Genomic DNA, 25,897 nt, shown 5'->3' on the forward strand with positions numbered 1-25,897 from the left:
CTATTTGGTTTTGCTCTTATTAGTTGACAAACATAAAATACCTAAATATATAAGTAACAACATCTCATTGTGAAAAAACCCAATAACAGAAAAAAATAAATATATATCATACAGTATACTCAAAACTAAAGAAAACCAAGAAAGTTCAAGTTTTTTTTTAAATCTGTAAGTGAAAGCCATGTGATGAAAACAATGTAAGAGTTTTGGTACATTTTAGAGCAATTCCTTTAAGGTGCATTTTTGTTTGAATTCCTTATTTTATTAAATGCAAAGACACGTTATGTGACTAAACGTTTATGACATGTCGTCAGTAAGGCATTTCACGAAGAATGGGGTTGAATTTAGATTATAGGCCTGTGTGACGTGGACCAAAGTATATTGTTGCTTACATTTGTTTCCAAAAATAATGTTATATGAACATTTCATCTGAATTGACTAATTTTGTCGTTGACGGTTGGTTGGCTTAATATACAAACAACATGATCAAAAGATATACAAATAACTATCAATACTTATCAATATTGAAATTTGAAAGGAACTTGACCGAATTATAGATTCAATCTTATTAACGAATTATATTCAATTACTAAAGTGCTTCATTGTTTTGTTCGAAGTCTTGTTTTCCTTCTCTTCAGTTTTTATATGTACGAGTAATCTATGTTATTTCATCTACATATCTTGTAGATAGTATTTGTTCCATATGTTCACGTTCAGGTCATGTCTTTTTCTAGACTTTGACGTTTTTGAATGATCTCACTGCTGACGCTTCGGCATTTTCCGAAATATATTAAAATCTACATTTGTTATAACTGAAAGATTTACCATGGTACAACTCGACAATCAGAAGTTAATGATGACATAAAGCAAGGCAGTTGGGAGTCGAGTCAGTTCCCGTCTGATAACTTGCTCAAATATGTGAATGTTGTAGCAGGACACTTCAATCATTCCGGTTATATTTCAACACTTCCGGTATTATTTTAGTACGTGATTAAATAATCATTGTTTATTTTACGTAGAATACCTGCAGCATGCTGTTATAGAAAACAGTCAACTTCCTTTAAATGAAATCTATTTTTGTCGTTTTTGTAGCTTGTTTCTGTTGCTGATGTTCTTTATCTATTTTACCACGAGGCTTCCATAATATACACGTGTAATTATAGTATGCGTATGTTAATTTCCAAAAATTGTCTTATTCTAAATATTACAAAAATTCTTTCAAATTCCCTATAGTTATAAACACAAATTTAACTGTAGTAAAGGTCCTGATTACCACAAGCATTGTTACTTCACTCTGAATTACACGAAACAAACTGTAAACATCTATAACAATCATTGATTCTGTGCTTTAAGAATAAGCTCAAGTATAAGTTTTAAAACAGTGTTTGGATCAGAAATAGCTGGACTGCTATGGAAAGAAATGACGGACTCCAAACTTTTATTGTCATCAAAGTCCAGACTGTTTGACGAACCTATTCTTTTCCTGAACATTGGAGATGACAAAGCAACTGGATTCTGTCGGTCAATTTCATGTCCACTGTCTTCTACTGTCTCACAGGAGTTGGTGCTGGAGGAAACATCATTTTGCATTCTTGATAATGTTGCTACAATTATAACGAAAAAAGAAATCAATCGTATTGAGAAATTCAAGACGGACACAACTTTTAGATTTTATACATAATCTATATATCTTAAGCACTGTCAAAGACAATAAAGTTTGTCAGGAAATCTTTTGATAGTGCACTTTTGATTTTTTTTTTTTTTTTGTTATTTCCTTTCAATCCTATACTATTTCTATGTAGCACACGATGCAAGTTTATTTACTATCATATGAAAATCAATTTAACGTTTAAACATATATCCTAAGTAATACATTTCTGTAACATACTGTATATGCTTTACATTAAATGAAATAAACAAAATAAAAACAATATGGAAAATGTAAATGAAAATTTTTAGACAGCATCTCCTAAAATATTATAATGCATTTGTGCAACAAATTGCTTTTAAATTATTTAAATATTCCACAGATGTATTCAAGTAACATTTGATAACAGCAACATCTTCTGTGCTACCCTAAAGGTCATATAGAAAACAAATTACTTCGCAAAAAGTTGGAAACATGTGCTTGGTATGTTATATCAAGAGCTTTCAGCAATTCATCAAACCCCCTTTCTCTGGTGCAGATGATGTTGATCAAATAGGAAACTCGTTGATCTGTTGTCTTGGCTTGAAGAACATATCTTTGCTGCCTAAAAGACATAACTCCGGCAGAAATCAGGTGCGGCAAAATTGGAGCTTCTACTATTTCATCGCAAAGACTGCGATAACATTTTTCAAGAACCTTTACCTTCTGTGGTTGTAGAGGTTTCACTGTGAAAGATAAAATAACACTTTAATGTCGTATTATCACAAAATTTCTAATATTACGATTCTGGTGTTTGACAAAAAGCTCCTTGCAATTTCAGCATGCAATCATTAAAGAAAGTATGTTAAAGGATAAAAAATTACAGAATTCACATTGCTTGAATTGTTAATATCTACACTGTAGTTTTTAACCACCTAGCAAATTGAAAAGGGCAAGTTTTTATTTTACAAATTTGAAATCTGACTTTGTCCGTTTTTGTATGTTAAATTTATTCGCAAAAATCGTTGTGAATGAGTAATCAAGGTAACCAAGGTTATTGCGGAAATCAAAAGAATGTAATCCAGTGACAAAAACCAGACATGGAAAACAGACAAACACAACAAAGAACTAAAGTAACCAAAATAATACATAAAAAGTAACAAAAGTAAATGAGCTCTCGGACTCAACTGGGAGCATGGACCAGATGCATCGGTAGGATAAGTGTCCTCTGGGTTTCTAGAAACAACCGCCGAGTTGCTCATAAAAAGTCAGGTCCGGGGTAGACGAAAGAGGAAAGGAAAACTATGACACATTGAACAGATCGGTTTTCGTGATGCAGATGGATACACCGTATCGATCCATGAATTTATGATGAAACAGTTGCAGTTACATTAATATCAAAAGAAGTAATAAGCGTCCGTATATACACTGCAATGAAAAAGAGTTTATATCTTACTGTTCAAGATGTCGGGGTTTACGTTGTTACAAGCTGTTACTAAAGCGTGGTAGGATGAATTCTCGCTCTTCTTGCTCCATTCTAAAATAACTTGATACAAACAGTCTCCTTCGTCTTCATATTCTCTTTCAATATCCTTTATTTCTTCTGGTGTTAATTCAAGCTCTCGTCCTATTTGGCGATATTCGTGACCTGAAAATATAATTCGTTATTTAAGTAGTAAATCGATCTAATTAGGAAATAAACAACTAAAGAGTGTTTCTGCTAACGTGCATTGTTTTTTTTTATCAAGTTAGCAAGTACTATATGACAATTCAAAAATTTAACTATATTTCGGTCATACTTATCCCTTTCCATCATACGTAATAATAACTTTTGTCCCCCGATGTTTTTACTATATCAGTCCACTGATAATAAAAATGTGCCTGAAAATACCATAAATTATTGAAAAAAATATCTATTAAAAGATAATAAATTGGTTATCGCGAATTTCGATATTCGTTCTGAGAACACGTGGAAACTTCACTAACACACGCTTTAAAACTTGGCAATCTTCGGCTTTCGTGATCACAGTTTGTCTTTAACATCTTTAGTTATTCATTCTTAACTTTTCTATATATATTATTACTATAATTATTTAGTTCATGGTACCTACCAGCTGTCTTTGTGATTTTATCACAAAATTCCTTAAGTTCCTTTGGGAGTTTAGACATCATTTTGCTTGACTTGCTAAGTCCTTCACACAATTTGTCACATAAAATCTCAGATCGTTTCTGGGTACTGTCTACTTTTGAAAGAATTTCGTTAATAGATTCCAAAGTACTACATTCAGTATCATCTTTTAGAGGCAGATGTTTTATCAGTTTGCCAATCTGAAAAGGACAAAGTAACAAACTTATACTTTTTTGTTTAAATTTCATATCTTCTTATCTGTGTTCTCACTTTTGTTTTGATATTTGCAGATATTTTTTTCGAATTTTATTTGATGCAATGAAGTTTAATTTACCCCAGTATTAGCTGATTTAAGTGCGAGTGTAGACTTACTGCTATGCAGAAGTCTATATTTACCCAAACAAGAGGGAAACATAAACATATATTAAAAGCAATATAAGAGGTTTAGATAACGGAGATGCTATGTGAAGTTTTTAATTGATTAATTAAATTAAAAATTAAAAAGGATCAAAATAAATTTTAAAAAAATGACTTTCACTCAGCGGTAAAAAAAAAAGAACAGTTAAATGGCATACGGCTTGCATTTTGATTTTCAATTTAGCATTCCCCCAATATAAATCTAAGTTTTGGCTGCAAACCTCTTTCAATGTTTGATGATTTGAAGATTCGTTAGTTTCATCAGTACAGTTCTCCGGAGGGTATACATCATAGTGACACTGGGAAGTTCATCGAATCCCCCCGATTTTGTTTTAACTTATACTCTGTATTAAACTTTTTCTGATTAATTTGCATGACTCTTGATCAACATAATAAGGTGTTCTACTCATTTTTTTCGTATCTTTTTTTTGTTCTCTGCAAGCTATTTTTTCATATTCTATTGAAACGTCAAAAAAGCAAAATGCAATTCCAGCGAAGTTACCGAAACGAAATATAGATAGATTAATAAATAAAAGAGCTACACACTGTGTAATTAGAAAACACATTCATACGCCAAGCCGTTTAAAACTACACACTCTATAATATCGGTAAACCTCAAAATTTAAATTCGATAATTTCACTCCATCGGTGTTAGATTTACTGTATAACAGTGGATATAGTGTAAGAGTCAATATTTATCATACAAGGAGTAATTCGTAAATAAGTACTTTGAGTAGTTAAGATACGTTCCATGTAAATTACATGAACGGAATTTTTTAAATCGGAATTAAAGGGATAAAAATAAACTAAAAAACCAAACCTAGGAATAAATTTCGCCAAAAAATATCGAAGAAGTAATAAAAGTACATACCTCTTGCATTTTTATGTTCAATTCAGCATTTTCTCTCAATATATCTAAGTTTTGACTGCAAATCACTTTCAATTTTTGATGAATTGATGAATCGTTAGTTTCATCGATACAATTATCTGACGGGTATGCCTCATAGTCACATAGGGGAGTTATCGAATCATCTCGATTTGGTTTTAACTTGGACGTGCTGTTACCTGTTTTTTCCTTGGAAGATACCGACCGTATATCATCTGATCCTTTTTGCAGTGTGTCATCTGACGATTGGCCAATTTCCATTCTTGACTCCTGATGAACGTGAGATTTACATATACATTGTTCCCGTTGATATATTACAGCGTCTTTACTGTGAGGTCTTTTATCAACTGGATCACTTCTTGGTCTTGGCTTTAAGTCATTGCATTTTTCTGAGCATTCCATATACTCATGAATATGCTTGTGCAAAATTTGGTAAATTTGTTTCAAAGTTTTTTTGGTCTGGGCTTGTTGATCCATTGTCACTGTTTTCTTTGTTTACTGCATATAAAATATGAAAGCACATAACATATGATTCTTATTCATGTATTTATTATACGGACAAAGTTACAATCAAGATTTTTAACATGCAAGCTTCAGCTAGCATGTTAAAACATTTATTTTTCTTTTCGAGACAAGAAATATATTTATTCGCGAGAATCTGAAGGAGTAACTGTTTCTCCTTTTTTTTTTAAACAATTCCAATATATTTTTCGTGATTTTCCCCGTCGAATACCCCATTCACAACATAAAAACATCAGATTTGTGGAAGGTCTTTGGTTAAAATGACTTTTTTCTTATGTGAGAAACAGTTAATAGTGGAATTTCTACACGCAAAATTTGCTTTCACATAAGAAATTCACACATGCGTTGTTTCAAAGGTTAACAAAAGACCTTTCACAAGAATACAGATTTGTAATAGTGTAGTGTAAACTGTCGCATAAGTACACCAATATAGTTGCTGATAGTTGGGTTTGATGCTATATTTCTTATTTATTTGAAGACAAATATTACAGTTAATGATATAGAAATTTCAGAGGATTTTGACTATTTTTTAAGCCATTAAAGTGAAAATAACACACGTTTTTTCGTAATCCATAGATGACAATTCACAAACTATTCATACATTTTCTTCTCGAAAAAATTCTCTCTGTCATTACTACTTTCAAAATGTAACACAATAATTTTATGTGTGCATCTTATCATATTCATAATGATAGATAATTACAGATACCTTCTTGATTGCCCCTTAATACACCTTTCTTTAATTACATTTTTATTTTGCAAGTAGATATTCGGGGAATAAACCCCCAAAATATCCCATTTCTAAAAAAAGAAAAGAAAATCGTCGTTCTCCAAACAATCCCATTGCGTTTGTCATTAATATACTTTTACATTATCCACTTAAATTATGTATTTTTTAAAGATCTTATTATCAACATTACAAATACCCAAGGTAGATCCTTCTTCCTTATCATAATTCCCCATCCAAATTCTAATCCCCTTATTTGCAGTTCGAAATCTAATAACGGTACACATCTCCAACCCTATTTTTTTAGGAATCGAATCAAGAAACAAGGCATAAGATATATAACAAAACATGGAAATATGTTTAAATGTTGTTTTATTCCCAAAAAAAGTACGGCTTAGTATAATTTCGTCATCTTTATAACTCATTTTACTGAAAATATAAATCTTTGTTTTAAAAAATAATGCCGTCCTCCAAAAATTTTCAATTGAAAATGTCTCGAATTCGGAAATCAAAACAGGACAGTTTAGAACTGTGTTCCCGTGTGAGTCCTTCCATGTTCACCTAATAACAGTTAAGCTGTTACAAATATACTGTTATTGCAAAAAAATATATAATAATTAGGATTGTTATGAATCACAATTATAAAGTGAACTAAAACTAATATTTCATTTGAAATGGGGCCTGATGATGAAAAAATGGAAATTTCATATTTTTACTCCTTAATCTTTTTTAGTTAAGTTCTGTTTCTGTAGACAATGTGAATCAGACTTGACATTTTCTTGAAATATACATGTTGGTTGTAATCAGGAATACAGACGAAAACGAGACAAATGAAATTCTGTCCTTTACTATATTATTTGAATTGCTGGATATTCCAGGAGGCTTGAATTGGGTAGAAATCCACTAAAACATGTTGTCATCTGTTGAAACACTTTAGTATCATCATATCTTAATGATTTGAAAGTGAATTAATACAAACTAGTCTAGCAAATTTACAACTCAAATAAATCCCACATGTAATTTAAAGCAATGTTTCTTTTACATTTTACAGTTCAACGAATAGAATAATCTATTTGTTCCCATTGTGTTATGGTTGAATGCTATTCGACACCAACAAATTTTGAGTTTTAACTGAAAGACGCCTTAATAAACTAATATACCAAGTTATTCAACAAATAAATATTGATCAACCTTGCTGTTTGCTAAACAGCTTATTTAGATTTATTTTATTTTATTTTATTTATTTATTTATTTTATTTTTTTTTTGGGGGGTTTGTTCGTTTATTTTTTTTTTCTCAAATATTCACAGTTTATTAACAATCGCACGAAAAGTTGGTTGACATAAATGTAAGACTCGGAAATGCGATGGTGACGTCGATTTGCGATGGTCGCGCTGATCTGCGACAGTCAACCCTAAAGTACGTTGGATGTCTAACGTAGATGCACAGAAGTGCGTTGGTATACCCCATTCAACGTCGTTCATAAAGTTTACGTGCATAAGCGCGTAAATGTTATAGAGAAAACTAACAAAATGAAAGAAAAGTAATAAAAGTAGCTAGTATATTGTTGCCTGTATAAAAAAATGTAGCATGCATCATTATTAATTTTTAGTGTTAACATTACATGTATTTAATGCAGCATCAAAACATAAAAGAAACGTTACGATACTCGAGGTAATCCGAGAAACATAAACTGTAGCTACGGATTACAAAGGATAGCGGATACTGAAAGTCGAATTTCATGCATCATGAAAACTATAATAAATATAATTAAAAGATTTAACGGGACACTTTTGTTATCGTTGTATTAATAATTTGAAGAAAAAAAATGTTGTTTTTTTTATAAATTTGATATCATGGATTTTCACCTTTAAAAAAAGTTTCACAACGAATCATGGAGCGTATACTATAGTTGAAAGGCGAAATAGAAACTGCAATATACGAGTTCAAAGAGAGTATTAGAATGTCGAAGACCAAATATAGACCTCTGTAGCATCAAGAATTCTTTGACAAGCTTAGCCATAGTATATAGGATGACACACACACAGAGAGAAAAAAGCGCCGTCTTATACTACATTACATTTGTATTTGCAAATTCTACAGGTACTATCGATCAGATGTGTTTTATGTAGTACATGTAGTTCATACGCTAATACAGAAGTCTTAAAGCTATCCACAATCGTTCTAGAGCTAAGCTAGAAAAAAATATGTTCATGCTAAAGAGTACTCGTCCTTCTAAAAGAGACATTTTTTTTCAAATTTCCACTGGGTGTAGGTAAAAAATGAAGTAAAATTATTAATTTGTTTTTTTTATAATTTGGACAGTAGTTGGAAGTATGAACGAAATGAAAGCATGTATACTAATATCATATCGAATTTTTATCTGTAGAAAACAGACAAACAATGAACATAAAGTAATTAAAATAATACATACTAAAGTAACAAAAGTAAATGAGAAACTCGGGCTCTTAAAACTGGGAGCATGACCCAGGTGCACCGGTATATATATATAGGCAAATTCGGGGTTTGGACATGCTTCGTTTTCTATTCCAATAAAAGCTTGTCAAACACTCTTCCTTAGGACCAAATTGGAAGTGAATGATTTACATCTATATTGTCTTTTGTTTTTACATAAGTCCATAATGGAAAAGTATTCCATTTACAGTCATGTACTCAACGAAAAAAAAATCGAAATTGTAATGTAACAAAAAATAAAATACCGGTATATAAAGGACTTCAAGGCTAAGTCCTGACTCACGATTAACACTTAAATAAATCAATATTTCAACTAAATCTTGTATCAAAAATTTTTATCTAATTCTAAATAGTCACATTCATTTGTAGCCTGAACAATGTTTCCTTGGACAAAAACTGTATACATGTTTTGCAGCTAAAATATGTCAAAAGGCAGTGCCAGTATCATTTGGTTTCAGAACCAACATAACGTGTATGTGCATTCAGCACTTCACAACACCGTCATGATCTTTTTTTTTAAATCTTTATTTGTATATGCAATTCATGTAAGATGTTGGTATTCCGTTCTTTCATACCCAAAACAAGCTTGCTAGACAATCTCTAGCACTACCGGAGTAATAAAAAGAACACCCGTTTATGCCTAAAAAATGTTTCCGGACACCCTACTGACCCTCCTTGAGACCCCCACTCTTAAGTTTTTATTTGAAATTTTGAAGAAAAAAAGAAGAAAGTTAAAATCGCACATGCCATCAGTGTGCTTTTGGTCGTTGATAATTCTTTTTTTAAATTCGGTACTTGTAAGATATTTTTTGTTTTTAATTGTTTTTAAAACCTCTGTCAAAACAAAAAAATACTCATTCGTCGAATCTCAAAATGGATTAGGCTGTGGACTAAGTCTATTACATGTTTAGTCTTTGCATCTTTGGTTTTCATTGTGTCTTTATGACTTATTTCATTTTAAAAGATATATCAAATGAAAATAAAAATTCCTATCTACCGACCCTACAAAATTTTAGAACAGTGCTCGGAAACATAGCATAATTTTTTTCGGCTTTGGAAATTTCGTATCAAATGACTGGCATGCACCAATATCTGTCTTACATGCACTGGAAAGTGTTGATTTTACCCCATAAAGTATTTTGCTGGGTAACAAATTCGGCAAATGCTGCTGTAGGCTATACAAAGCTGTATATAGCGTGCATATTACAAATCGAATCACTAGGTCACCGATCGACATTAAATGACGTGATAATGTACCAATTTTAATGAATTTAATGAATGAACATGGTCACATGAAAACTAATTTCCCCGAATACACAATGACCTACATTCACGGGTTTGACTATACCTCGGGACTGTGTAAACGCTTTGATGCTTTACACCGTCCGTGAGAGATACTAAACGATAGCCAAGGACGTTAAGAAATACCTCAGTCCGTCATGTATTACACTTGAGTGCAAACCGGGTCTATCAGCATTGATTATCTCATTGTCAGCATCACTCATATTGTGCAAATGATTGACTAACACTGTGAAAGATATTTGGGGATTTTAGTGGTTTATATCCACAAAAGACAGTCGAATTAGAAGCAACGATGTTTTAGCTTTATAATGCACAAAATGAAGGATGTAAATATAATACAGAAAGTGCTATTATTTTTAACTTTATTGTTATAGTGTTATTTAAAAAGGCAAATATTTTCATATTTCATATTAGAAAATTAGTTACTTGTTCAAGACTTGAGTTTTATATCCATATATTAAACGAAACGTTTGACGATCATTTCACGCTATTTGAATAGTAATTTTAAATAATTTATGAATTTTTAATTGTTTTGTTTTTAAATTCAGTGTTGGTATCTGAAAAGAAGGACACCGATAATGATGACGACTAATCAAGACATAAGTTACTTCACATGTGTGTGATGCAGGTCACCTCCGCTTATAAATATTGTTTTTGATAATTTAAACTGTAACTCAATAAGTCTCAGTAGAGGAAGGCATATTCATTCCGAGAATTTCGCTCATTTTTTTTAACATGTCACGTTAAGAATTTAATGGAAAAGCTCTTGTACAAAAAAGGTTTTAACTACAAAGAAATACAATAATGAAGGAATTGGATTACATTGGCGTGAGAATTGATCGTGTTGTGTCGAAAACATAATTTTATGGTTAAAAATCTTTCAAAAATGTCTGATGAAATAAGTAATGTTACATTAAAATTTATATGTTTGTAGTGCAATATGTGCTTACTGGTCATTGTTAGGAAATATATATACACTGGTGGCATAACAAAGAAACTAAAACGATTTATTGCAAAATTAAAGAAAAAAACAACATTTTTTTTCTGTCACAAACATTTTTTACGCAATAACAAGTCACCCCATGCCCTACAGATTTTTTTGGTAGACCGAGAGACATAAGTGTATCATAATTATTCATTTTTTTCACTCTCAGCATATCCTTTTGAATAAAATCAAACAGTCTGGTCTCTACCATGTGATTTTTAAGGGAGCAGGGAGTAAAATCTTAATTTTTTTTTATATTTTAAGCAATTTTTTATACCTTTAGTAAAGAGGGGTATCTTGGCTGTCTTTTGATTCGAATTGTATTCCCAAAAGGAATTTTTTTAACTTGGATAAACGTAAACATTCCAAAGACGAATACTTAGAAATGACCTTGTGACTTTCTTTTAGACCCGGGTTTCCATAATTACGCTAACCTGACATTATGGCAAACAGGCGGATTAATGCAGACGCAGAGCCTGTGATATAGAAAGTGTCACATATTCGCGTTGATCAAGACATCGACATTGCATTGATGTCATTACATCGAGTCATTTTGTTAGTAGAAATAACTTCGACCTTCTTATGCAAAGCCAAATATCAAATTAATAAGTAGTTCTAAGAAAGATGTGAAACAACAACATTTTATCCTTCTTTATCCTTCTTTATCCAATTTGCACCCATCTATGTGATGTCAATATCGATGTCAAAAGTACAATTTAGACTGACTTTCATTAACATTTGTTTCATTGGTGTAAACTTTATATATAATATAATCCTATTAGCGACTTTTTAAAACCAAACAAGTTAAAAAGCTGAAAAAAATATTGAATATAAAACATTGCTTTCTGTTATAATAACAAAAATAGCAAAGCGAGTAAGTTAGTAAGTTTGTAGGTCGCGCGAAGTAATAAAACAAGGAATTGGACGGGCGAGGTAGATGTGTCCTCAGTTCATTTTGTTATTTGGAAAATGAAAAAAAGTACTCGACAAAACAAAACAAGGCATTTCTCTTAAATTCCGAACTGTTGTTTAACATCACGAAGAGTCCAGTTGTAGCATGCATTAAAATCCTTAAAATAATGTTAAATCATCCATTGCCTACGGTAGGGCAAATAGTAGCAATTGAACATAAATGTTTACCTCGTCATGTGTTTGCAGAAAACTTTTAGCGTCGCATCATTAACATTTAATATTTCTCTATAATTCTCTCTAAGGGTGTGATATGTCATATCCTTTAGTATAATGATGAAAATTTCTACTTAAGCCTAAAACTGTTAAAATATATGATAAGAAGAAATCGTTTGTAAGAGAACAGTAATAAACAAGCAAGCAAAACAAAAACAGTACGATCTAATACTAACCAAACAAACAGGCAGACAGACACAAACAAACAAAAACGTACCATAAATAAAATAGTTTCAAAAACTAAAGCAAACTGTAGTCAAAGAAAAAGAAAAAAAAATAAGTAAATCAATTAAATTGAGTTGTTTTTCTTCCTAAAACGAAATTCCACTTTTCCCTTCGCCTTACCCCTCCCGAAGTGGATTTAACGAAATTTGAGTGTATCAGTATACATGTTGTAGATATGTATAAATGTTGTGGAACTCGGACTCCACTAAAAACTGGGAGCATGAACCAGGTGCACCGGTAGAGTAAGCGTCCTCTGCTTTTCTAGAAACACCCGCCGAGCCTACAATCTCACTTCTATCACAAATGACACAAACGACAGAAGCTACACATCAACAAATGTTTACATCATTGTATAATTCATGTGTCGTAAATATTTATGTTGAAAATTGTAAGTAAATAATACATCTAAAAGAACTAAGTTAAACAAATCGTGCAAGATTCAGAAAATGAAACACACAATGGAAAAGAAACAGAATACAAATTGTTTAAATATCAAAAATTGCTTGTTTGAAAAGGTTTCATTTCGGAGAAAAAGCATACTGAATTATAAACTTATTATATTGTGTATCCGAATCGTAATAAACACATTCAACTAGATTTGGATTCTAAGTAATTTGTTAAATAAAGAGCTCCACCAAATTATGACTATAATTCAATAATTTATTCACGATTTGGAAAACAAACAAAATAGATTTTGTAACCTAGAGATGGGGTTTATAAATCGATCACGAAATGATCTAATTTTTTTTTCTCTGTATTATTCACCTACTCTAGTAATTATTATAAATACGAACGAAATTGCCAAACTGATTTTAGATAATAATCAAAAAGAATAGGCAAAAAGGAAATTCTGTTTAACAAATTGCAATGTCAAGTTACAAAACAATAAGGTTGGACACAATGAAATATTCTTGAACTGGTACAGGCATTTCCGTCGGAAATATGGGTTAAGCCAGATTTTATTCGAAAAAAAGAACTTAAAACAAATAAAACGTGCCAACACAGACAAAAAACAGAAAATATAAATTCAAATAATGATCTACACAAAAGTTTAATCAAAGGAACCAATATTACAGCGGTATTCAAAAGAATATATTATGACAAAAGGCTAAATTAGAAATAGAAACACACACCATTACGGACATGAAATAAACACGATAACATGTGCAAATGAGCAACACAGACTCCACTAATACTGGGAGCGTGGACAATGTGCACCGGTAAGGTATGTGCCCTCTACTTTTATCCAAACACCCACTGGGGTGCTTCAAATTGAAATTTAGATTTAAAGAATGACTTGTTAATATCATAGATCCATGGTTGTTTATAGAAATAAAAATAAGCAATAAAATGAAAAGCAAAATTCGAAGTGTAGATAGTTAACTAGTTCCTTCAAAACATTTAATATTTTTTAATCAATTTTTATCAACAACATATTATAATGTCAATATCAAAGGTGAACTTCATTTTTTACTTCTCAACATTTCTCTACCATGCTATACAAAGTACCCCCCCCCCCTTCCGCTCTAATTACCATAAAATATCTCCTGTATCCTAAATTTATTAGTACTACATATCTCCGGCATACTACACACACAAATCTCAAACATATTTCCGGCACACTACGCTCAGTAATCTCAAACATATCTACGGAAAACTACAATATATCTCCGACACACTACACTGAGCAACCTTCAACATAAGTGAGAAGCCGATCGAAGATTACTGACAGGCATTGTTACAATGAACGTTTAGTCTTATGGATGTAAAATAAGAACATTTGTTTTTAGTTTTGTAAAGAAAAAGAGCGTTTTAGACTCTGGCTAGTGTGTTTGATATAGTTATTGATTTAGTGAGACACAAATTTATAGAGGAATTAAAATAACTTAAAACAACTTACCGGTATATTGAATCTATACTATTTTTGAACTCCACAGATTAAATGTCTCATTGTATAACCTATATTAATTTTAATTTTATAATAGTCAAATAAGAAGTGCCCGTAGAAAGTATATACGTTAGAATAACCAATGTCAAAGAGATCTGTTCCATAAATAAATCTTTATCACTTAATGCAAAGTGAAAAAAAAGTTTTTCAATTGATTTGTTGGTTTCGAATTTCGCCATATTATTTGGCTTTATCAAGTAACTTCCTGATCGTTTAAATACTTTGACTGGTGGTCTAAACAAGGCGTGGTCTTCTTTTGTGATTTAATTATTAATCTTAAAATTCAAAATAACTGATCTCTTTACGGTCTATTAACTTCAAACTTTAATCGCAAACGTCGCAATCTTTAGTTTGTCCGCCTCCATGTTTTTAGTATCTTTGATTTATGTAATTACAAAACTGGCGTCGGTGCCATATTTTACTTTATTGTTAAGTAAATGTATAAAGTGTTCTTAAATGAACAATGGATATTTATTTAATTCTCATGTATACCGGGAGAGAAAATGATGTTAAAATATCCTGCTGACTTTAAGTCAAGATCATATTAGAAGAGTAAAAACACCCCTAAGTGTCCCTCAACTCGTGTCAACACGTCTCTTTTTTAAATTAAGAAAATGTTTAAGGAATAAGCAAATTGTGATGCAATATGGATAATTCTAAAACTTTGAAGAATTTTCCATCATACTTTTGCACTTCAATATCTTAGATAGTTTAATCTACTTCTACACGTACTGTTTGAACAGCTTTGTATGAGCTACAAGATATGACGATCAACCAGAAGTCAAACTAGTTACAAATGTTAAAACCACATGCCTGATTTTAATCAAAATCGTTATGTCAAAGTTTCAAAAAGAAGAGCAAATATTGATTCAATGATTAATTGAACCTACAACCTTGCAATTAATGACTCTTCTATGTGATTTTCGATGGGTCTTACTCGGGGTCAGAGTAACAAACTATATATATATATAGGAAAATCCCTTAAAAGTTTACTTTTATTTCAAAAACTATTGCTCTACCACTTTCAAAGGTAATCTTTTATTAAATTTTAGCCATTAATATAGTTTTTTTTTAATGTACTTTCTTTTTATTCTAGATAAAGTGCCGAGAAAAAGATGAATAACTTATTCTCTGCCTTTGAATAATTTCTGATTTCAACTTTATCTGCACCGGGTCCATGCTCCCAGTTTTAGTGGAGTGCGAGTTGCTCATTTACTCGTGTGTCTTTGTATGTTTTACTTTAGTTATTTTATTTTCTTTGATGTGTTTGTCTGTTTTTCGTTTCTAGTCTTTGTCCCAGGATTGAATCTTGGTTCCCTTAACTACTCGTTCAATGATTATAGTAAATTTAGTAGTTAAACATTACAACACGTATAAGAGATTTTGAAATTTACGAAAAGGAAAATTAGCCTTTTTTTATTAAATAAAATATTAATTTAGTTAAAGACACATATCTTCGAATACAATATGTTCATCAAATATAGAGATTTGTCAAGGATTTTTTCCAGAACTTTACTTGAAATATTGTACACTGTACAATGTACAAAGACGAAGTCCGACGAAAATGATGATTCACATCTTGATATACCAACTTAAAATCAAATTATAAAGTAAAAGGGAAGAAAACTAAGATTTGCGTTGCGCAAGAACAAACAACTAGCCAAACTGACGAACGTGATGCTTGCAGAATATAAAAAGGAGCGATTTTTTTTTCATGAAACTACCATTACAGTTAAATGAAACAAATGATGTAAAAATGGTATACAACGAACAAAACGTGCTCAAAACTATTACGTATTTGCTGACATTGAAATATTTGAAATGTGACGTAATTCAAGTAAAATTCATTTCATGCCTTAACTTTGTGTACAATTTTATTGGAAGAATTAAGAAAAAGTATGCGTGCAAGTTTGAGAAATAATTAATCCCTTTTTGAAAGAAGTCTGCAATAAATGTCCTTTTTCATGAACATCTGCAAATGATGCCCAAGCTGCATATAAAATTCCAGAAAATGCACAAACCATCAGGATTAGTATTCATACAAGGTACAATGAACCACGACCGAACGGACCTACGGATAGACGGACAAACATATAAGGATGATCTATTATCCCCACCTTTGTTTACGCTGTAATAAATCACTTTTCAAGGTATGTAAAAAATTGAACATATTCATTATTAGCTATAATATAATATAATAGAAAAGACAAGATTGCTATAGCAACTGCCTGGGAAGCTGAACAATAGGCAATGGTTGTGGGAGACAAATGTACAGATTTGGGGCGCATGGAAAATTACTAAAATGTGCAGACGAAAATACTTTTTATAGCTTTGTGCTTTCAAACTATGATAATTCAAACAAACAAATTTAGATTTAAATTCTACAATAATTTCTCGTTAAAACTATTTAAACTTTGTTTTATTTAGTGTATTTTCTATTGCATAAAATGAGTGTTTAAGATATTAAACACATATCTTGATTGAGGAGAGGTGTGTTTAAACTGTATAAGGAAGACACATTTGTCGATTTAATTTGTTTGCACAGAACTCATGGGTTGAACAGATTGGATGAGTTTATTGCATATGATGTTGTTAAAATGTATTAAATGACCTGAACTATCTTTGAAATGTTCTTCAAAATATTGGTAACTTTTTTCATTCTGTCAGGTTACATTTTCAGGCACATATAACTCGAGATGAATAAAAAAAATGTTATCCAGGGACAAAGATCAGACTTGGAAAACAGTCATACACAACAAAGAACATGAAGTAACTAAACTCATACATACAAAGTAACAAAAGCAAGTGAGCAATTCGGACTCGGCTCATGTATTAACCTACCTGTGCGCCCCAAATCTGTACATTTGACTTCTACAACCACTGCATATTATCCAGCTTTCAAGATAGTGATAATGACTTACTTGTTATTAGAAGCTCGTTACGTTGTTGTTTAACTAGGAAGGTCATAATTAAATTACTTTTAATCGACATCCACATTTAAATTTGAATTGATTATTGGATATATTCTAATGAATAGACGAACTTCCCCTATTTCTACATGTCTTAATATAATTCAGTGTAAGCTTTTACATTTCCTTATAAAAAGGGTCAATATTAACAGGTTTTCCAATTTTAATTTTTGTGTAAAATAACTTCTTGATTATAACCGAACTTAACCAGCGCGTCATTGATTATTCATATTGTTGACGTAATAGAAAATTTCACTAGCTATTTTTACAATGAACTGACTCTATTTATAGCTTCCATATATTTTTTTTTTTTTTGCGTTTAGAATGGTTCCAGTATACCTTTGTTGATTTAAATGTATTTGATACATCATTCATCAATTTTAAGAATATAGTTGGAAAATATCGTAAAGCTGAAAAGGTAAAACCCAAGTCAAGTTATGTAAACAACTCCTGATTAAACACAAAAATACAATAGAATGTGCATCTATGTTGAAACACAAAATGCTCAATATTTTACACACACACAGACACACACACACAGACACACACACACATATATATATATATATAACGTCTCAGAATGTGACGACTCTGTTCACTACACTGCTCCATCGGATCCAATTGATACAGGGAAGATAACGTAAACTTATAGAAGCGTCTGAAAAATATCCAACGATGTTAGAACTGTCAAATTTGCAAAGCAAACTGTTTTTGTCGTTCCCTCCGCGGGACTCGAACACGTACCGCTGTGACATCTATGGCAACACCGCCTGCACTAAGTCCAGCGCCCTAGACCACTTGGCCAGCTAGGCTATATAAAAATATAGCTTTCGCTGGACGGGTTATTCCTCCTCGTAGGACTAATCTAGGGCTGTAACTTAGTACACGATGTATGGTAGTACGGGACAGTTCATCTATGTGTTATTATGTAGGATAGAGGATCAAATTAATGATGTCACATTCTGAGACGTTTGTATAATTTTGATTTGTTGTGACATGCATCATTAATTTGATCCTCTATCCTACATAGGATGTATTAAAGTCCATAAATGAATGTCCGATAACCAATATCATAACTCAAAGGTCAAATGAGTTATGAAATTAAAGAATTAGAAAATCAGAAGACTGCAGATGCATTCATAAAGCACGTTTACCTCGTTTCGTATATGTTACACACTTGTAGCGTCACTTCATTTAATGTGTTACCTCTTTCTGTAATAAAACATATATGAAGGGATGTGCTTTGAAAATTTCTAGCCAAAAATGAAAAATGATAATCAAAAGAAAATTGTTATAAACAAGTTTTTATAATTCCATAACTATAACAAATTCTATTAACATCTAAATAATATCAATGATAACCAAATAAGTGGTATATTAGAATGAAATAATTTCTATCATGACAAAAGAGATATCCTCTCCCAACGTTGGCCCGCCTTCGCTCAAAAAGGACAAAAACTGAATTCAATCCGATTTGAAAAATGAATCACATTAAATCGCGAGGGAATAAACATTTTTTGCATCAGAAACCGCAATTACAGTACAGACATGTTGTGGATTTTTTAATGAATGACATAATTAATTTCATTTTTCAAATTGTAATTGAGAGGTAGGTGTTTATTCAACTTGAAAATTACACAAACACTCCTCATTTTACAATTCGGTAAATAAATGCACAAACTGAATCGCACTAAATTTATATTTCATTTCAATAAGATAATATCCTGTTTCAAAAATATTTATTCCTGGAAACTGTAGTAGAAAATCTTGATATTATTCAATAAAAAAATAACATTAACGGAACTTATATGTAAACAATGACTGCAATATTACACAATACCACTTCTATTACAGCAATCTGAATTAATGATACTTATTTGTTTAATGTGTTAAGCTCTCATAACTTACTTCCATCATAAATGACGCCCTTGAATTTGAGACTGAGGCTACATATCAACACACGTTTACATCATTGGATAAGTCATTTGTCGTGAATAGGTTGCACGAATTGTAAGAAAAATCAAGTTTAACTAATTGAGCAAAGTTCAAAACATTAAACAACAGGGAAAAGTAAAGTTTGACAGAGATTTACAAATTGTTAAGATTTAGTTAGTTTTCCAGCATTTAAAGATCTACTACAAAGTTTATGAATATGAAATTGATATGTATTAATTTCAAAACTATAAATGTAGATAGTTGAAAAAATAGCTTACCTTGATATTAAGACTTGAAGTAATTATCATAGATCTGTAGCTTATTTATTGTACAACCATCAGCAAAACTTATGTAATGAAAGATTGAAAGTGAAAAGAGTAATAATAAAAGTAACGGAATTTATTATAAATGGAACACTTAGATCTATTTTTTAATATTTGGTTCAAAAGGTATTCCATGATAGTCACTTCATACCAATAATTTTTAACCGCACAACTAAACATATCGTAACACGCACTCCCAGTCTATGGATAATTTATATTTTGAATTACCCCACCATGACCTTGGACGTTTGCAAATTGTGTAAAACTATAAATGTCTCCGTCTTTATAGTCTGTTAAAATTGTGTTCTCCACATACATGTGATCAGGAATATAAATATATTATCTGTTTGTCTGCCAGCCTGTCTGTCTGTCTGTCTTGTTTTCATTTCTGTCATTTATTAAACTTTAAACAATAAATCATTTATGGACAAGTATTGATTACATTTGTGATGCCTTATACCCGCATATCAAATATAATGAATAATAGTCAATAATTTATTTTAATTTGAACCGAGTTTTTAGATTGGTTGGTTCAATTTGAGCAAACAAGATTATTTTGTATCAGATTATCATTAACATTGTTTGGTTCGCACTCGTCGATTTTATTAATCCTAAGCAAAATTACTTTTTTTATTACGAATCAGTTATAAATATTTGGACGGTCATTCATTGGAAATTAAATTATAAGGATTATTTCTAATTTTTCTTAGCAGTAGAAACTGAGAAAATTCTTGGGACAATCGGAATGTTAGGAGAACATCAGTGTTGGTGTCCATCACAATTAATGCTAGTTGGGTTTTTGCAAATAATATGTTTACCGTCTGCTGCAATCGGAAGCTTGACTAAAATTACATTTCAAACGTTTGAAGTAAAGACAAGTATACTTACAATAGACGTTAAACGTATATCTACAGACGTAACATTTTTTTTGTAATCAATTTTGAAAAGAAAAAAAAAATGGAAGATGGTTTTTGACACATGTGTATTTTATCTTAATTTCTTGGTTTACTTGTATGCCCATTTAGCGGTTTACTGACTCTCAAAACTACCAAAGAATTAAAAGGAATTAAAAAGAACTAACTGGTATACATATGAAACGTATTAAGTGTCAGAATGTGTAAGAATCAGGCAGTTGATGAAACATGGTATAAAAAAAAACCATTTTGATAGTTTTATTTGACTATTTTCACTATCATAATCAAGGAAAGCAGACAAGATTTGGAAACCTTATGCTGGACAATTGAGGTACAATTTTCAGTGAAATGTGAAAATGAATATTTCAAGAGTAGATAACTGTCAAGAACCTCATTTTTCTATGATTCTATTGAAAACTTTCTGAGCAAAGCCAGTTTAGCAAAGATCACAATAATGGTCTTTTCAAATAAAGAAAGTATCCATGAGTTATATTACATTATCAGATCGATGGGTTTTTGACATGCACGTTACTGATTTTTCAAATTTTGTCTGATACTTATAAACACTTACACTTAATGTAAATATTTAGGCTTTGCCTACCCCACCTCTTATGAACTAAGAAGATAAAAAATCTCCTAGTAATTATACACCTCTTTATTTAACTACGTTGACAAAAATATAATCGATATACAAAGTTTAGCAGAAACAAAGTGCTTTGATATGACATTAACTGAAATAAACAAATCTAATTATTTCATAAACGATTTGAAAACAAACTGGTTAAATTAACCGTAATTTCTAACGGGCTATAAATTTCTAACGTTTAATCTCCAAACGAGGCATCCTTATGTTTGACTGCCTCTATATTGTAATAATAGTAGCTTGAACGACGGTTTGTGGTGTGGCTGTTTTATTATTTTTTTTTTTTTCAAGATATCTGATTATACTAAATTGTGATAAGTTGGTGATTCACCTTTGTTTGCAAACTCTTCACTTTCAGACAAACGTACCATCGCCATAATTTCCACATCAACTGTTAACATAAATTGTTAATATCATATAAGAAATAATAAAACCATGCCACAATTCACTTCTACAGACTTTGTGTAAATCTTATATAAAACCTAACAGGCAAAGTGTTGACTGCCTATTGTTCCATTCCACTGTGAAAATAATGGCTTAAGTTTTCATATCACAATCAGAATAATTGCTGTCGATGAATTTATTTGCTTATATTGATTATTGTTTTAGCTTTATGTTACAAACATACAACCCGTAACAGTATATTGACAATAAAACAATACACGAAATGATTCTTTGAAACGGAGTAAAACACAAGGCTTTCCCTGATTCGTGCTAAAATCGTATATCGTTTTTATTTCTGGTCAGTAAACTCCTATTTTCTTTATACTGCATTTTTAATCATTTTCTAAAACAAGTTTAACTTCTTCCCAACAATTACCCCCCTCCCCGACTGTGACACAACGATAAACGGGTAGATCATACAAGGGTAGGAACTAAGGCGGAACCGAAGCGTTATTTATTGTCAGTGACCGTATATCATAAATAAATACAATGTCAATTCCTTATAGTTGGTCAAAAAGAACAATTTCAGTATAAATAATATCATTATACTTTGTTGCTAGTTTATCGTTGATGAGCATATTCATATATAATTAGTTTAAAATCTGATTTTGTAATTAGACATAAAGTAAGTTACTAAATTGGCTCATGTTTGAATGACACAAGGTACTTTGGAACTATTTGATTGCAAACATTACTCATCCATGTTTTTATTCTGATCTCTTAAAGTATTTACTTTTTTGTATTAAGGTTATATGCTGGTGCATTTCTTAAGTTTAACCATATCAGTAAGATTTTCAACAGGAAAATTATTCATTAAAGTCCAAATTTTACATATAATGTTCACTATAATCTTCACAAAACATTTCAAATTGTACAGTGTACACAAACATGGAAAATAGAAAAGTGAAACCCATCTTCTACCGGTTTGAATGATAACTTTTTCATGTACACATCAGATAACCTTTTTGTTCCACATAATATTGAGCTTATCAATTTATTAAGACAATCGACATTTAAAGACCTATTTTTACTACAATAAATATTTAAAAAACTTTCTGACATTTCTGGAAGAAAATTGCAGCAGCGCTAAGCTTGTCGTAAAAGTCGACTAAACAATACTCAGAAATCTAGACGGGGCTAGGCGCTCTGCCTACAGAGCAACTGGATTGCGTGCCCCAGTTGGTGGAATGGGGTACACCTGGCGTATAATATGCTGGAGTTGACAGGGTATAATACGGAAAACCTGACCGCAAACCATAGTAGTGCACTGTGTTGAGAAAGATGCCACGTTCCTCGCACGTTAAAGAACCCTGCTGTGGCATTCGATAGAAGTAGGAACCTTTGCGCTCCGTCACAGGAGGCTATATTGCCGGACTCTACCCATCCCTCCCTTTTTCTTGTGGTAATCAAAATTTTTCGATCCTATTATCCTTGTGTCATATCCCATTTTTCATTTCACCATCATTATTTCATGTTACTTTTATCATCCCATTTTATGTTCATTGCCTGAATATAATTGAAATATTGCTGCTCGGCCGTTAAACTCCAATAATTAATCAATCAATCTGAAAGAAAATGCATTTTATCAAAGAATCAATGTCTATGCACTTCTGTTTAATTCTTAAATCAATAGTTCCTACTTACTTGTTGATTGCCTGATTTCAGTCTGACAAGTAGTCACACCCTCAAACTTTAACAATAGTATGAGACTTAAAACGCCTTGCTTGTAATCAGTTACGCAGAGTAAGGATATGAAATAGTTCCGTATCTTTAAAGCAAACAAAAAATACTGGTATAGCTCCGAGTGTATTATCCATATGGAACCATAGTTTGCCAAGATAAGAGAGGTATTCATTACCTTTTTAAGTGACTTATATTGTTAGCGACTTCCTATACTCGTTATTTCAGTACTGTTCATTTGTATATTATTTGCATAATCATATATTACTTCACCACATTATGGTTGAGATAGGTGTCATGCTAATCGTCATTTATAGGTTCATACAGGACCAAAATATACCTCTCAAATATCCTAGACATGTATTCTACGTCTGTTTTTACTTGTTACTTTTATAAGAGTGGGAAGGTTACATTAAAAGATGATTGGTTAGCATTGAACCTTTTGTCATATAGCTGAGAAACGCCTAGTTTCCAAGTTGAGAAACATCGGGTCATCACGGTTACAAAAGCACACGATTTTAGAGGATATCGCATCTTCGCTTGAGTTCGTTCCATTTTGGACTCGCTCGAAGTTTACCGATCTTATCCTATTGGCGACCTGTTGTGTTACACAACAAATTTCAAAGTTCAAAAGCTTTAAAACTGATACAATATATTCTAAATTGTCAAGTGGATTAACGAAAAAAGAATACACTTATTTTGTTAGTGATGTACAAAAGTAAAATGTCAAAATATGTAAAATGGAAAAGAACTTGAATGAACATTATCAATCATCATCCTTGCATAGCGTCTTATACGTGCATAGTCTACCTTAAATCGACCTTAAATCTTTCTTACTATAGCTCAAATATGCGAGTTTTTTAATGTTATGAACCAAGTTGAAGTCCATACTTATATCTACACCAGGGTTTATGGTGAAAATGTGAAAATCACTGATTGCCTTGGAGTTCAGCGAATTAGACTGGAGGTTGAAAGCAAGTCAAAACCAATGGCATAGAATATTTGACAATTAGCGACTTTGAAGACTTCAGTTTTTGATTTAAACATGTGCTGTCAGTTACGTCAAATATCATGTCCATTTGTTTGCGTCAGAGTTTACTAATTAAAATATCCCCGCCATCGACAGAAGGCAGTTATATTTCCTGAATATGTACATGAATGAATCGTGGAGGATAATACTTTTGAACAAAAGATAAGGTCAATTTTAACTTAAACTTCAAAGAATATGACTTGAGCGACTGAATGAGTAAACTTACATTTAAATTTAAAACAAGCAGCCGAAAGGAGTACGAGATGACTGCAATTTTCATTCAGCGATTATTCGAAGAAACTATTAAGGTTGATATAAAAGTAACATCATTTGCTTACATTTAAACATATAAAGTCGGGCATAAGTTGTGTAAAAAACCAAACCCTATGATGACAAAAGAAAATATATTAATAATAGTAATAAAATAAGTAACAGAATCGTACTAACGAAATGGCACTCAATTGCACCTTCATAATTTTTTTTAAAATATTCCGATGAATAATTATCATTTCAAGAACTCTAGCAATAACTAGTATTCTGCATGTACTAGATTTTACATTTTTCAAACTGTACATAAAATTTTATCAAATTCCAAGGAACAGAAAGTGGGAGTTTTGTAAACAAGATATATAGTACACGAATGAACGGATGGACAGACGAATAAAGTTATGAGCGAATAAGGTGTTCCTAATACAAATTTTCGGTTTCGAAGTTATCGCGTCTGTCGAATAATTTGTTAAATGTAACATCAGGACATACATTTTTGTAGTATTTACCGCCCCCTACAGTGAACAAAGATAAATAAATTATAATTTACCTATATATTGAAAGTTGTAAGAGTAATCAAAGGAACCAAGGTTATAGCGGTAATCAAAAGAATGTGATCCAGGGACAAAGACCAGACATGGAAAACAGACAGACACAACAAAGAACATAAAGTATCTAAAATCATACATACAAAGTAACAAAAGCAAGTATATATCCTGGTTACATCTATCACTTAATTGCACTATGAACTAGGAAGTTATATATAATATCTGTTTATCGATTCGTATAATTCAATTTAAATTGACGACAAGTTACACATGGAGAGTATTTAATGAAAAGTTCCTAAATTGATTTTTGTATTGAAAATTCCCTTTTTTAATTAGAGCCTAACAGGCGATTATCATAGATGTGGGCGTAACAAAAATTTTGGTCTAATATAAATAATAAGTGGGGTCTATTTATATACTAATGATTTTGGTATCTTATTTGAATTCAGTATTGACTCAAATGTTTTTTAGATTCATCTATCTTATCAAACTGAGCACTTCAAAACGAGAAAAAAAGTGGAAAGGGTTTTTTTAAATCAGATATTTCAAGAACGACTGAACGTAAATTGATTAACATATAGGTAATGATTTTTGAAAAGCAGTTCTGTCGATAACTAACGAGCTAACCCGAAACAAAGCATCTTAATTGTTTTGTGATAAATACCAGAGCCATGTGGTAATCAATTCAAATAGGTATAAAATACCAACCATAAAATAGAAA

General features: G+C 31.3%; 1 protein-coding gene across 8 annotated transcripts; it reads right to left on the minus strand.

The window, feature by feature from the left end:
* Window positions 1-48: 48 nt before the first annotated feature.
* LOC148604846 (uncharacterized) lies at window positions 49-25,506 on the minus strand. 8 transcript variants are annotated; one of them, XM_088550579.1, is made up of 7 exons: window positions 25,320-25,420; window positions 23,296-23,419; window positions 5,041-5,553; window positions 3,736-3,952; window positions 3,081-3,272; window positions 2,101-2,370; window positions 49-1,601 (listed from the first exon to the last, which is right to left on the minus strand). In XM_088550579.1, the coding sequence occupies exons 3-7, from the start codon at window positions 5,530-5,532 to the stop codon at window positions 1,330-1,332; spliced, it is 1,443 nt and encodes a 480-aa protein (XP_088406705.1). In that variant the 5' UTR covers window positions 5,533-5,553; window positions 23,296-23,419; window positions 25,320-25,420; the 3' UTR covers window positions 49-1,329. The 8 variants fall into 8 exon arrangements, with proteins under 8 accessions (XP_088406705.1, XP_088406703.1, XP_088406704.1 ...); XM_088550577.1 differs by lacking the exon at window positions 23,296-23,419 and having other exon boundaries at window positions 25,320-25,506; XM_088550578.1 differs by lacking the exons at window positions 23,296-23,419; window positions 25,320-25,420 and adding an exon at window positions 19,606-19,679.
* Between the last annotated feature and the right edge of the window lie 391 nt (window positions 25,507-25,897).

This window comes from Perna viridis, chromosome 10, assembly GCF_037379345.1.
Source record: "Perna viridis isolate PV_CMFRI_1.1 ecotype Kerala chromosome 10, ASM3737934v1, whole genome shotgun sequence".
NCBI classification, from domain to species: domain Eukaryota; kingdom Metazoa; phylum Mollusca; class Bivalvia; order Mytilida; family Mytilidae; genus Perna; species Perna viridis.

What these genes read in the sequence shown, in the direction of transcription:
- LOC148604846 (XM_088550577.1), bottom strand. Translation starts at nt 5,532, where the DNA reads ATGGATCAACAAGCCCAGACCAAAAAAACTTTGAAACAAATTTACCAA. An exon ending in TGAACATAAAAATGCAAGAG is followed by an intron (nt 3,953 to 5,040) that starts GTATGTACTTTT and finishes TGTCCTTTTCAG; the next exon opens with ATTGGCAAACTGATAAAACA. An exon ending in TGTTTCCAACTTTTTGCGAA is followed by an intron (nt 1,602 to 2,100) that starts GTAATTTGTTTT and finishes TTATAATTGTAG; the next exon opens with CAACATTATCAAGAATGCAA.